A 12,150-nucleotide genomic window follows, 5' to 3' on the forward strand; every position below is an offset into this window, starting at 1 on the left:
GTTTGAAAATGAACCTTGGAAAGAACAAGTCTTATAGATTTTTAGGCAAGTAAGTTAAAGGTCATGGTCACTGCCTATAATAGACAACATTTTTTTGGGGGGAAATGTTTGTGGACAATATCTTCTGAGCCATAAATTAGATCTTAACAATCTCTATTGGATAATATGTCTTGATTTTAAGAAGACTCAAAGCTCAAGATGAATATAGCAATTTATAAACTGACATTAGTGACAATTTTTGTCTTGGGGTAATAAAAAACCCTTAAAGATTTTCAGGTCAGTGACAACCTTCACTATGTCAAAGGTCTTCTCTGACAACAGCAATAGACTGAAAATTGCAGCTTTTTTATATTTTATGCTTTAGGAAATTTTTTTTTTACCATGCATCTAATTAATCATCAACAAACTTATTTTAATGATGTACTTTTGAAAAAGAGTAATTTTCAGTAAAGTTTTGTTCTAGAAAAAAAATTCTACCTCAGATTTATTAAGATGGCAATGGTCTTTTGTGTTTTAGTAATTTCATATATATTTTTAAAAATTTCAGCAATGGGTGGCCCTGTTTCTCCAGGATTATATAATGGGAACAACAACCTGACAAAACCAGGAGAACCAAATCTGTTCAAGTGGTTTGGTAATGATGTGTTGAAAGGACAAATTCCCAACATGCCACCGCTTCCTCAACAGGGAACCAGAGTCATGACTGTTGACGAAATTGAACGGTGTTAAATTCAGTGGAATGATGCACTATTTCCTAATGAACAGGAAATATGGTGGCTTCATTTTACAATAGACTTCCCATTACTTACAATGTAATTGTCATTGGAAGAGGGAAAGGAACAATTGCATAGTGATGATGGATTCATGTGGTGTTCAGACGGACTCCTATGAACAAGTTATAAATTTATGTATAATTACATCAACTTTGTTATCTAATCCAACGATTTTGTAAGCTTGGCACAAGGTTTTATATAAGCTTTTTTGTCAATTTAAATTACAGGTTTTCATTAGTGTGGTACCTAATACATGAAACAGTGATACATACTTTTTGCTCGATTGCTTAGTTACAACTCGGAAACTTTCTTTGTCTCTGTAAATATCAATTGTGTGTACAGAAATGCTTGTATCGCTCAGATTTTTTTGTGAGTGTATATTTTTTTCTTTCCATTAATATGTAATATTGTATATCCTTAAAATGAATCTGTATGTATATATATGTGTTAATTTCTTTTCGATTTAGTTGATTTTGTAAATAAAATGTCTTTTTTTGTCGTTTAGAGGGCAGATGTAACATATCACAATCAACTCGTCTGTTTCACTGTAAATAATAGGTATATCATCTCTCAGTTAAAACCTCCATGAATATTTCGAATGTAATTTAGAAACTTAAATGTTATTTTTGTGCTAGAGAGTTGTTTCTGTATTGGAAGACAGACCAGTTTAGTCTGTACTAGTCATTTCATTATTTTTGAACACAGGAAAAGTGCTTGGCATTTGTAAAAGATGTTTATATATATATTTTTTGTTTTATTAAATTTTTTTGACAAAGTCATCTTTCTGTACATTTGTAAATAGTCTTCGGTGTTATTTATTGTTTTGATTTTGTTTGTAAAAGAATTAACATATTTCTACTCTGTACTCAGTATCAACAAACATGACAAATGTTGAAGCAAGTCAGAGGTCTTATCAATGGTGTTAGCCTCCTTTTTGATATGTTAAAAAAAAAAAAGTCACTGCCAAGTATAAGCTACATGTAACTGTGTTAGAAAGGTAGTGTTGTTTTTGAATTGATGGTATTCTATACAGTAGATGATGTGTTACACAATCCTGTTCAGTTTGAATTTGAATATGATTGGGGCTGATAGATGTACAGTAGGTTCGGTAAATTACATGTTTAAAATTTTTTTTATTAAAAGCGGATTTTAATTAAAAAAAGATACATGGACATCAAAATGTATCTGACAAATAAAATTTCAGTTTAGATTTTGCAAACAAAATCATTGTTGTATGTACATAGCTGTATAGAATGATGTTATATATTTACTTTTGTATGTTAGAAAAATAAATACATGCATAGCTTATTCCACTGAAAAAATTTTAGTAACTTTTTCATGCATACAAGATTTTTAATGTTTTATGTATTTAGTTGTCCTTTATCAGTTAAAAACTTTTTTGGCCTATCTGCATTAGGGAGCATATATTTAACATTATTCAAGCTTCGAGCATACATGATGTACAATACATTAAAAAGCCATCATAAATTGTATGCTTCTAGCTTGCTTTGAGGAATATGTGGTTTGCTTCAAGCATGCTTACAGAAATAGATATATGATCCTTGAAGCAGTGACTTCAGACCCTTAGGATACTCTGTTTTTGTTTTCAGTGTTTAAATTAATCCTGTTATATTTTTGTATAAAAAGCAATGTTTTAAATTGATATACTAGGGTTTGTTTTTATGAAAATGTAAGCTAACGTTTCAGTCAATATGTGTAATTTTGGTAACATCACTATCATTAAGATTAATTCACCTTAAATTTTTTTTTGTCATTTTTTATTGTCATAAGTAATTTTAAGACATTAAAAAAAATTGAATCTAGTATTGCATGGGGAAGTAAACATTTAAGTTTCAAATGAAATTAAACAATAGAAATCCATTGGTTTGGCATTAAAATTAAGAATAGTCAATTAAACCTGAAATAATTCAATAATTTCTTCATGGGATAGTATTTCACAATTACATTATCATTAGGAATATGGTATTTACATGTATAAATATGTGATCACAGGACGAGAATAAGTGAACTTGATATGTTTTTGTTGTACAGTGCTTAATATTATATAACATCCACTTATTTTGGTCTGTTCAGTTCTTTGTGAATATGTTTTCTAGTAAAGTTTTTAATACTGTGTTTTAACAGTTGTTTTATTTTGATACCTTTTTCTTGTGTTAAAATTTATTTTTTACATTCTGTTAAATCAAAGGCCAAGCAAATTTAATTGTGTTTCTCAGGCACAGATTATGAATGATTTGTTTATTTTCATATCGGCTATTTAAAGTTGTTTCACCTGAAATTAAAGTTAACAAAAAACAAAACATGGATGGATTGGCTGATAGCTGCATAATGTTCAGTAATTACTTTTTATATGCAAAATCAGGTCTAAATATACCCTGCTTTGTATTAGACTCAGGTTTGGTAAGATTTTTAATATGCTAGCTGACCATGTTCAATCTGTCACATATTTTTCTGAACATAGTTTTATACAGCTATGTACAAACAAACTGGACACATTATTGTGATTCAGCTCAGACAAATCTTTGCTCTCACTCCTAAATGCCATATACTTGGCAGAAATGCAGCAGATAACAAAACAAAAGTCTTTGGTTTATCTGAATGTCATACAAAGTCTTTAGTTTATCTGAATGTCATACAAAGTCTTTAGTTTATCTGAATATCATACAAAGTCTGGTTTATCTGAATGTCATACAAAGTCTTTGGTTTATCTGAATGTCATACAAAGTCTTTGGTTTATCTGAATGTCATACAAAGTCTTTAGTTTATCTGAATGTCATACAAAGTCTTTGGTTTATCTGAATGTCATACAAAGTCTGGTTTATCTGAATGTCATACAAAGTCTTTAGTTTATCTGAATGTCATACAAAGTCTGGTTTATCTGAATGTCATACAAAGTCTGGTTTATCTGAATGTCATACAAAGTCTGGTTTATCTGAATGTCATACAAAGTCTTTGGTTTATCTGAATGTCATACAAAGTCTGGTTTATCTGAATGTCATACAAAGTCTTTGGTTTATCTGAATGTCATACAAACAGACTAAGTAGAGGTATACATGGACTTGTTAATACAATCACGACAATTATTAGCACGAATCAGAACTTTTCAGCAGATTTTTGCTATTGCCATTTATGATTTATCTAAAACAATGATTTATTGAACTCAGTGATTGGCTTCCTGTAGTGCCATTTCTTATTTCTGTGGACAAAAACATCCCTGAGTAAGCCAAAATGTATGACATTATTTAAAAAAAAAAAGGGTTTGTGAGAATACTTGATTTTATAAATCTGCTTGGCCTATGAAAACTCCCTTTTTTGTAAATGTCAGAAATCTGAGAGAAAACTGATGAAACTTGTTTGAATATTTCTTATGATCTCAGTTTTAAAGAACATTTCTGTTTCTATAAAATCTCAATTTTATTTGGAAATGTATGAAATTAACAACATCTTCAGGAAATTTGCCTCTGAAACAAGAGATACACAAAGACAAACACCAGTATTTATGACTTACCAGTTCTTTAACAGAATTGAGATTTTATAGAATCTTTATCCTTTATATAATGTTGTAAATATTATTTTCCAATACTTTCATTGAACTTTATATGATAACTTTGTTTACATAGGAATTACCATAAGATCAATATGTAACAATACACTAGGGGCATTTTTCGTATTAACTATGATACAAGTTCATTATTGATAGATGCATTTTTCTTCTGGAACGAGAGTAACATAGACTAGTAGAATTCTGTGAAATTTAGAAAAGTGTTTTAATTTCACTATTAGAATTGTTTCTAAATATTCAGTATAGATTTTTTCCATGATTTCACTGTAAATATATTTTTTTTATTTAAAAAAAGTTTCTACTTGGATCATTTTGTTCAAACATACTATAAAGAAGATAAAACTGTTTAGAACTATGGACGAGAGATAAAGTATTTCTTGGGTGTGCATCTTAATAGTCATTTATTGTTATTTGTTTATTTTGTACATGTATGTATTGTCTATATATTGCTCTGTTTTGTGTAAATAATATGTGTGTGTTATAATTAGAAATGGATGTTTATAAATAGAAATGGGTGTTTATAAATAGAAATGTCATACCTTACTGTTATTCAAATTGTTAGATATTTTTGTCTTCCCCTTTCAAATCAATGTCAACTGCCCATAAATAAATACTAAAAAATAAATGGCATATTATATTGGAGGTCGTTTTGTGCAATTGATATACCTTTATATAACAGTTCAGTATCACAAGCTATCATTTTGGTCATTTTCAGTTTTGCACATATTTCTTTTGTAACAGTATAGTAAATTCTTGTAAATAGTGTGTAAATAGTACAAAAATGTTATAAACTTGACGATGTAAGAATTTATTTTCATTTTCAATATGTACCGAGTGTCTCAAAATGTCATTTAGATAATAAAGTTTTGCTGTGATTTTCTCAGTCTTTTGAAACATCTGGTTTTTTTCTAAATAATTTTTCTCTCCAAGTATTTATCTTTCAGATTTAAGGGGAATACTAAACGCTCAAGGGAGATTACTCTATTAGTCAATCAAAACATTTAAACAACTTTTATTATTGCAATAGCCATCTCATTAACATGGATTATAAGTTTCAAAGGTAACAACATCTCTTGTTTTGACTGGGCATATTTTAATGGAAAGTAATGGCTAACTTTTAGCAAAAGAAGATAGTTTTTTGTTCAATTCTTACAAATTCTGGGACTTTGCAAGCATGGTATTAAAATCAATACTGCTTAAGTGGAACATATTGATTCAGGTGACTGAACCTTAGATTTAGCAGAGTTCTGTTGGAGAGACTCTGATTTCAACATGTGAAATTTTTTTAAAATACTTTTTAATAAAAGTTAAATAGAAAGGAGCACTAGCAGGAATTGGTTAGAACAAGTTTAGGAAACATATGACACTTTGAGATACCCCTATACTCATTTTTTGTGAAATATTGTGTGTGTTTTTTTTGGTAGGAAAGGGTACACAATGTGAGATTTTGGAAGGAAGTTGCAGTTGTATGTGTACATGTATGTGTGTATGGTGTTTTTTTCTGTTTTTATCAGATTATGTTGACATATCTAGTATTAAGTGTTATATTCAAAGTAAATTTGTGTATTTATGAAAAAAAGTGCTTGCAATGTAATTTTGTCTTTTATCTTTTATTAAAGTTTAAAATGTATAAAAAAAGGAAAATCAATAAAATGTTCAAGTAGGGTGACTGTGTTTGCAGTATTTTATGATTTTGAGTAAATATGTTGTTTATAAATCCACTGATGAGGAAAGATTGTCCTGATGCTATAAGTAGAGTATGCAAATAATTTAACTTTGGTATGTAATATTATTTTAGACACGGGACATTAAGCAACCAACAATCAATCAATAATATTAATTTGAAAATCATAATTTTTCCAAAAAATTAAATTCTTTCACTTCTAGTAGAGGTTAAGGTTGACTGCCAAGAGTGTTAGAAAATAAAATTCTTCCTTAGAAAACAGAATGAGGGCGATACAATAAAATTTCTCATCCAGTCGTAAAATACCTAGCCATTCACTGATGTAAAAAGTGGTACTTTTGTTCTGTAAATTTATACACTAAAATGCACACCATAGAACTGAAGGTTGGTGTTTAAAATGCTTGTAAATATTTGAATGATGTAGAATACTCCATGACATCAGATATGTTTAAGCTGTAATGGAAGCAACATTGAAATGTTTCATTTTAATCTCTGCCATCAAAGAAAGAGACACTAAAATCCTTAAAATTAATTACTGCATGGAAATTGTTCTGTTAAAAGAGTTCTAACAAGGGAAGGGTACACTTCTTCTACTGATAGATGTGATTTATATTTAATGTAAAAATGTTTGTGTAAATTTGGTGATAAGAGAAAAATACTTATTTTATATGTTTTATGCAAGTAGTGAATTTCAGTATTATTTAATAAATGGGTACTATATTCTTTTTTAATTTATTTAAACTTTTTCTGAAACAAGGGGAGGTATTATACATAGTTTAATCTATTTAAGAAAGGTTATGTATACTAAATTTCTTTCTTCAGAAGTTCTATTTATATTCCCCAATCTAACAAAAAATATTTTTAGGATTAATCTATATTTTGATGGAGTTCTATAGATTTCTCTGATACTGTGTGTACTTCGTCAAGATGATTTTTAAGAAAAGTAAAACATTATTATTCCGATTACTAAGTTTATAAGCTCTCATAAGCTGTAAATAAAAGTTAAACAAAATTAATAAACCTTAAATTTTTTGACAGGACAACTTTCACTGGTTTGGATTTTAGACTGTAATCATACAAGTTTGTATTGTCATTTCTGTCCACAGAAACAACACCATTTGAATTCCTAGAAGAAACATCTTGCTCGAAAAATGATGGCATACAGTATAATGGTAATGATAATTTGAGGGAAATTTAAGGGTACAGTTTAATTAAATGTATCTTAAAACCATAATTTTTGGGCTTCTCTTAGAGAAATTTTCATGAAAAACTAAGCATCTTCGGACACACAGTTCCTTGATTTGTCTTCTGACGCACAGTAGCTTGTTTTGAAAGGAACAACACTTTCTAAAAAGAAGTTTGATTGAGAAAAGAACTCTTAGTTGTGATATTTGTCTCAGGTTCATGATGTTGTAATTTGTATGCTTGGGATTGTGTAAATATGGACGGATGATTGGTTTGCCAGGTTGAGTTCACTCGTGAAGTGTGAGAAAAATTCTATTCTATTTCATAATAATTTCACTTCCATATAGTGATCGTTGTCTGTGAGGGGTTAGTTCAGAAGCTTTCAGTCTCGGTTTTGTTGTGTTAATATTACATTAGAACTTAAGCAGATTAATTATGAACTTGTACTCAATGCAAATATGAAAGTTTTAAAATGTGTCATTAATATTGAGCCTTCCAGTTTGCCTAAATTTTACTGCAAGTAGTGCAACTCTACTTTCATCAACAGATATAGGCATAGTTTTAAGGTATTCACACAAAAAACTAATGTGACCTGCCTTGGAAAATAAAAAGGGGCTAGGATGAAAGAATAAATGGTCTTTGCACAGAAAAATCGGGGCTGTTTCATAAAAACATACATGGACCTTCACAAGTCACTTCAAAGTTTCATCTACTTGAAGGTGTCTGTACTGGAAAAGGGTATAAACTTGCCATTATAGATGGTAATCAAATTTTCAAAGTGCCTACCCTAGGTATCAGGCATTTCAATGGAACAGCCCTTAATCTAGACTGACACAATAAAACAATCTTGTTTGTTTGAAAAGTATTGATGCCTAAATATATAAATATTGAGCTGCTGAAGTATTGGTGTAGTATTGACGTGGAGTACGGACATCCTGTTCCCTGTTGTAAATTTGGGTACCAGTTACAATTTTAACCGTATTCACATTTTTCCATTCTTTAGGTTAACATTATATTTTAAGTGAATTGTGTTGAATATGAATTAATTGGTCATGAATATTATGTCACTATGAATATATACATTAGTTTACAAAGAAATAAGAATTTATTTTAATTTTTACCCATAATGAATTAACACTTAAATAATTTCATCTTGAATTTTCACAGAAAAATTACATTTTATGTTGCCATGTTAGTACCATAAAGGCTTGTCCCACCTAGAAAATAATAACTAAAAACGATGTTCAATACAAGTTAATGAGAGAAAGGGAGGTAAATCAGGATGAAATGAGATTGAAAGAAGGGGAGATAAATCAGGATGAAATGTGGAGGTTTAATTATTGTGGCCAATGGAAACATTTTATCACTACTATAAGAAATATTTCATCCCAGTTCAGTTCATTTTTGAACATTCCTGTTGTGGACACCAAGACTTGTTTACTATTTATACTGTATATTCTGTGTATGTGTAATATTTTTTTTTGATATCATTGTATACATGGTATTAATGATGAGGAAAGTTGATAAGCAGTGTTTTGGGAGTAGGAATTTTTGTTATTTTTTTAAGCAGTAATTGTATAATGAATATCATTTTCTTTACAAAGTAAGAACAGTGAAAGGAAAGAAAAACTTCATGTTGGAAACTTCTTGTATATGGTCAATATTTGATTTTTGAGTTGGTTTTAATATATGTTTTTCATTGATTTTCTTTATTCACAAAATAAAAAGTATAACATTAACAGACTAAAGAAAGTGCTTTGCAAAGTCATAAAGTATGATTAAAAACAAAATTAGGTTCAGTTGAAGTGAAGTCCTGAAACCTGGTTTTTGTCATGCCTCCACTATGTCTCAAAGACGAGACTTAGGGGCATATGCTCCAACAAGTCTAGAAGGCCAGACTTAGGGGCATGCTGTTCATGGTGGTTTTGGCTGCAGCGGCAACAATGAATTAGTTTGTGATTAGATCAGTTTAAGGGGAACCACAAGTGGTAGTTCAATGATATTTAATATGCAGTTGTATTAGCATTGGCACACCTCATTTCCATGTAGACTTTTTGCCCCCCACTCAGTCATGTTCTATTGACTTTGAAACTTCCTTAATTTACATGTTGAAGTTGTGCTTAGGTCAGGTTTAAGGGGAACCACTTATAATAAGTCAATGGTATATGATATGCAGTGGTATAAGCATTGGCATTTTTAATTTTAATAGATTATTTGGCCATGTACCTTCAGTGATGAATTTTATAGTTTACATGCAATTTTAACTTCCATATTTACATGGTATACTATCAAAATTACATTAAGGCGCGACATCTCGTGTTCAACAGTTTTTTTTTGTACGGGAGAGTAGAAATGAAAATAGATACTTGATTGAAATGTCATGTTTATAAATCACTGCTCCCTCATATCAGCTTGCTTTATTTTACTTAGATATTCACCATTGTCTACTGTTGGTGGAAAATTACAAGAATTCCTATTACAACAAATTATTGAAACCATCCACTATTTAAGTAACATCTTTATATATAACAATAGAAATTTGTCAAGTTATTTTTCTATCATTTTAGTTTTTATCCCATACCAGATAAATAGCTTTTGGATCAGAAAAGGGGCACTTTACTGAGGGTGCACTATCTACTATTGATTATGTAATTATATTGTGTTAGAACATTTCAATCTTTAGCTGTTGTGTCTATGGTAGACAGCTCTATACACTGTGATGATAAACTTGAAGCTCGTTGAATGGTCAGATTTTTTTTGGTGTATATTTTTGTTCACATTTTTTTGAATTGTATTATTGTACTTGACAAAACAAAAGTTGGATTTGTCATTTAAGAGCTTCTGACAATTAAGAATAAAAATATTAAATTGCAGTTTGTCTTTTGTTTTTTGTTTGATAATAACTTTTAATATGCTTTTGTTGATCAGAATGTCCTCCTGAGCAATATTAATGAGGAAGCAATTTATCCTTTGATTTTGTTCTTATTATACCCCAACCAATGATGTTATAGAGGATATGATACTTTTCATCAGTCTATCCGTTCATTCTTCCATCTGCTATCACTTTGTTGTCATAAGAATTGCCTTCATTTTAAATGTGATCCTCTTGAAATTTCCATGAAGGTGTCTACTCCCCCCCAAAAAAGTAAAATAACAGAAATACTGACCTCCTAGGAAAATTCAAAATGGAAATTCCAAAATCAAAAGCTCAAAACACATCAAAAGAATGGAGAACAACTGTCATATTCCTGACTTGGCACAGGCTTTTTCTTTTGTAGAATATGGTGGATTAAGCCTAGTTTTATAGCTAGCTAAACCTCTCACTTGCATGACAGTCACATAAAATTCCATTATATTGACAACAATGTGTGAACAAAACAAACAGACATATCAGGTAAAAATGTCAAAAATAGGGTACATCAGTCAACATTGTGTTGTAATCTTAATTACTAAAAAAAGCAACAAATGTGTCAACAAAGAAAAACAAAAAGGCATATAGACAAAGCACATTAGCAAAAACTTAAGACATGAATACAAAAAATGACCATAGCACAATAACACAATGACTGGATGTATAAGCACCTAGCCACGTCAAATCAATATTACCAAAACTAGACTAAACAGTTAAAGTATAAATTTACAAAGACAAATAAAAGAACACTTTAACAGTGTATAAGATGATAAACAACGTCAGTACCTAGAATCTATACTTCAAGACCATCGTGTATTAGAATCTATACCACCTCGTGTAAAACCTCAGTAAGATAATGGGCACATTATCATTTTCAGGGGACAAGTTCTTAAAAAAATATCCATTTTAATTGTCCCCTGTGTTAACGCGTTACTGGGACATGGTTATACTGGGCGTCCGTCTGTCTGTCCATCCATCCGGTCTTGTTAGCGCTCTCACAGGTACAATTCTTGCCAGATTTTTATAAAACTTATACTATAGGTTAATATCAGCAATATCTCGGACAGCTTCTAAAATGGTTGACAATCAACTTTTTTTTATAGAGTTATGTCCCTTGGAAATATTAAATTTATGGAAAATGGCCTCTTGAGCGCTCTCACAGGTACAATTCTTGCCAGATTTTTATAAAACTTATACATTACGTTAATATCAGCAATATCTTGGACAAGTTCTAAGATTGGTGGATGATCGACTTTTTTTAAAAGAGTTATGTCCCTTTGAAATATTAAATTTATGGAAAATGGCCTCGTTAGTGCTCTCATGGTAACAATTCTTGCCAGATTTTTATAAAACTTATACTATAATTTAATATCAGCAATATCTTGGACAAAGTTCTAAAATGGTGGACGATTGACATTTTTTTAAAGAGTAATGTCCCTTGGAAATATTAAATTTATGGAAAATGGCCTCGTTAGTGCTCTCAAGGGTACAATTATTGCCAGATTTTTAGCTCACCTGGCCCAAAGGGCCAAGTGAGCTTTTCTCATCACTTGGCGTCCGTCGTCCGTCGTCGTCGTCCATCGTCGTCCATCGTCGTTAACTTTTACAAAAATCTTCTCCTCTGAAACTACTGGGCCAAATTTGACCAATTTATTGGGGTATCTAGTTTAAAAAATGTGTCCGGTGACCCGGCCAACCAACCAAGATGGCTGCCATGGCTAAAAATAGAACATAGGGGTAAAATGTAGATTTTGGCTTATATCTCTGAAACCAAAGCATTTAGAGAAAATCTGACACATACAAATATGTCAACTTGACCAAAAGTGGTCAGTTGACCCCTTAAGGAGTTATTGCCCTTTATAGTCAATTTTAACCATTTTTCGTAAATTTTTGTAATCTTTTACAAAAATCTTCCCCTCTGAAACTACTAAGACAAATTTAACCAAACTTGTCCACAATCATCGTTAGGGTATCTAGTTTAAAAAATGTGTCCAATGACCCCACGCGTGAATTA

At 30.5% G+C, this 12,150-nt stretch overlaps 1 protein-coding gene across 2 annotated transcripts in view; it reads left to right on the plus strand.

Moving 5' to 3' along the window:
- The window catches only part of LOC127712335 (eukaryotic translation initiation factor 4E transporter-like), a 46,187-nt gene extending 36,089 nt beyond the window's left edge, over positions 1-10,098 (plus strand). For both annotated transcript variants that reach the window (XM_052218705.1, XM_052218706.1), the window contains exon 24: positions 548-10,098. In XM_052218705.1, the coding sequence (XP_052074665.1) occupies positions 548-729 (182 nt within the window). In that variant the 3' untranslated portion in view covers positions 730-10,098. The remainder of the gene's footprint in view (positions 1-547) is intronic.
- The last annotated feature ends 2,052 nt before the right edge of the window (positions 10,099-12,150 follow it).

The sequence above is a fragment of the Mytilus californianus genome, unplaced genomic scaffold (genome assembly GCF_021869535.1).
Source record: "Mytilus californianus isolate M0D057914Y unplaced genomic scaffold, xbMytCali1.0.p SCAF_8, whole genome shotgun sequence".
In the NCBI taxonomy this organism is placed as follows: Eukaryota; Metazoa; Mollusca; class Bivalvia; order Mytilida; family Mytilidae; genus Mytilus; species Mytilus californianus.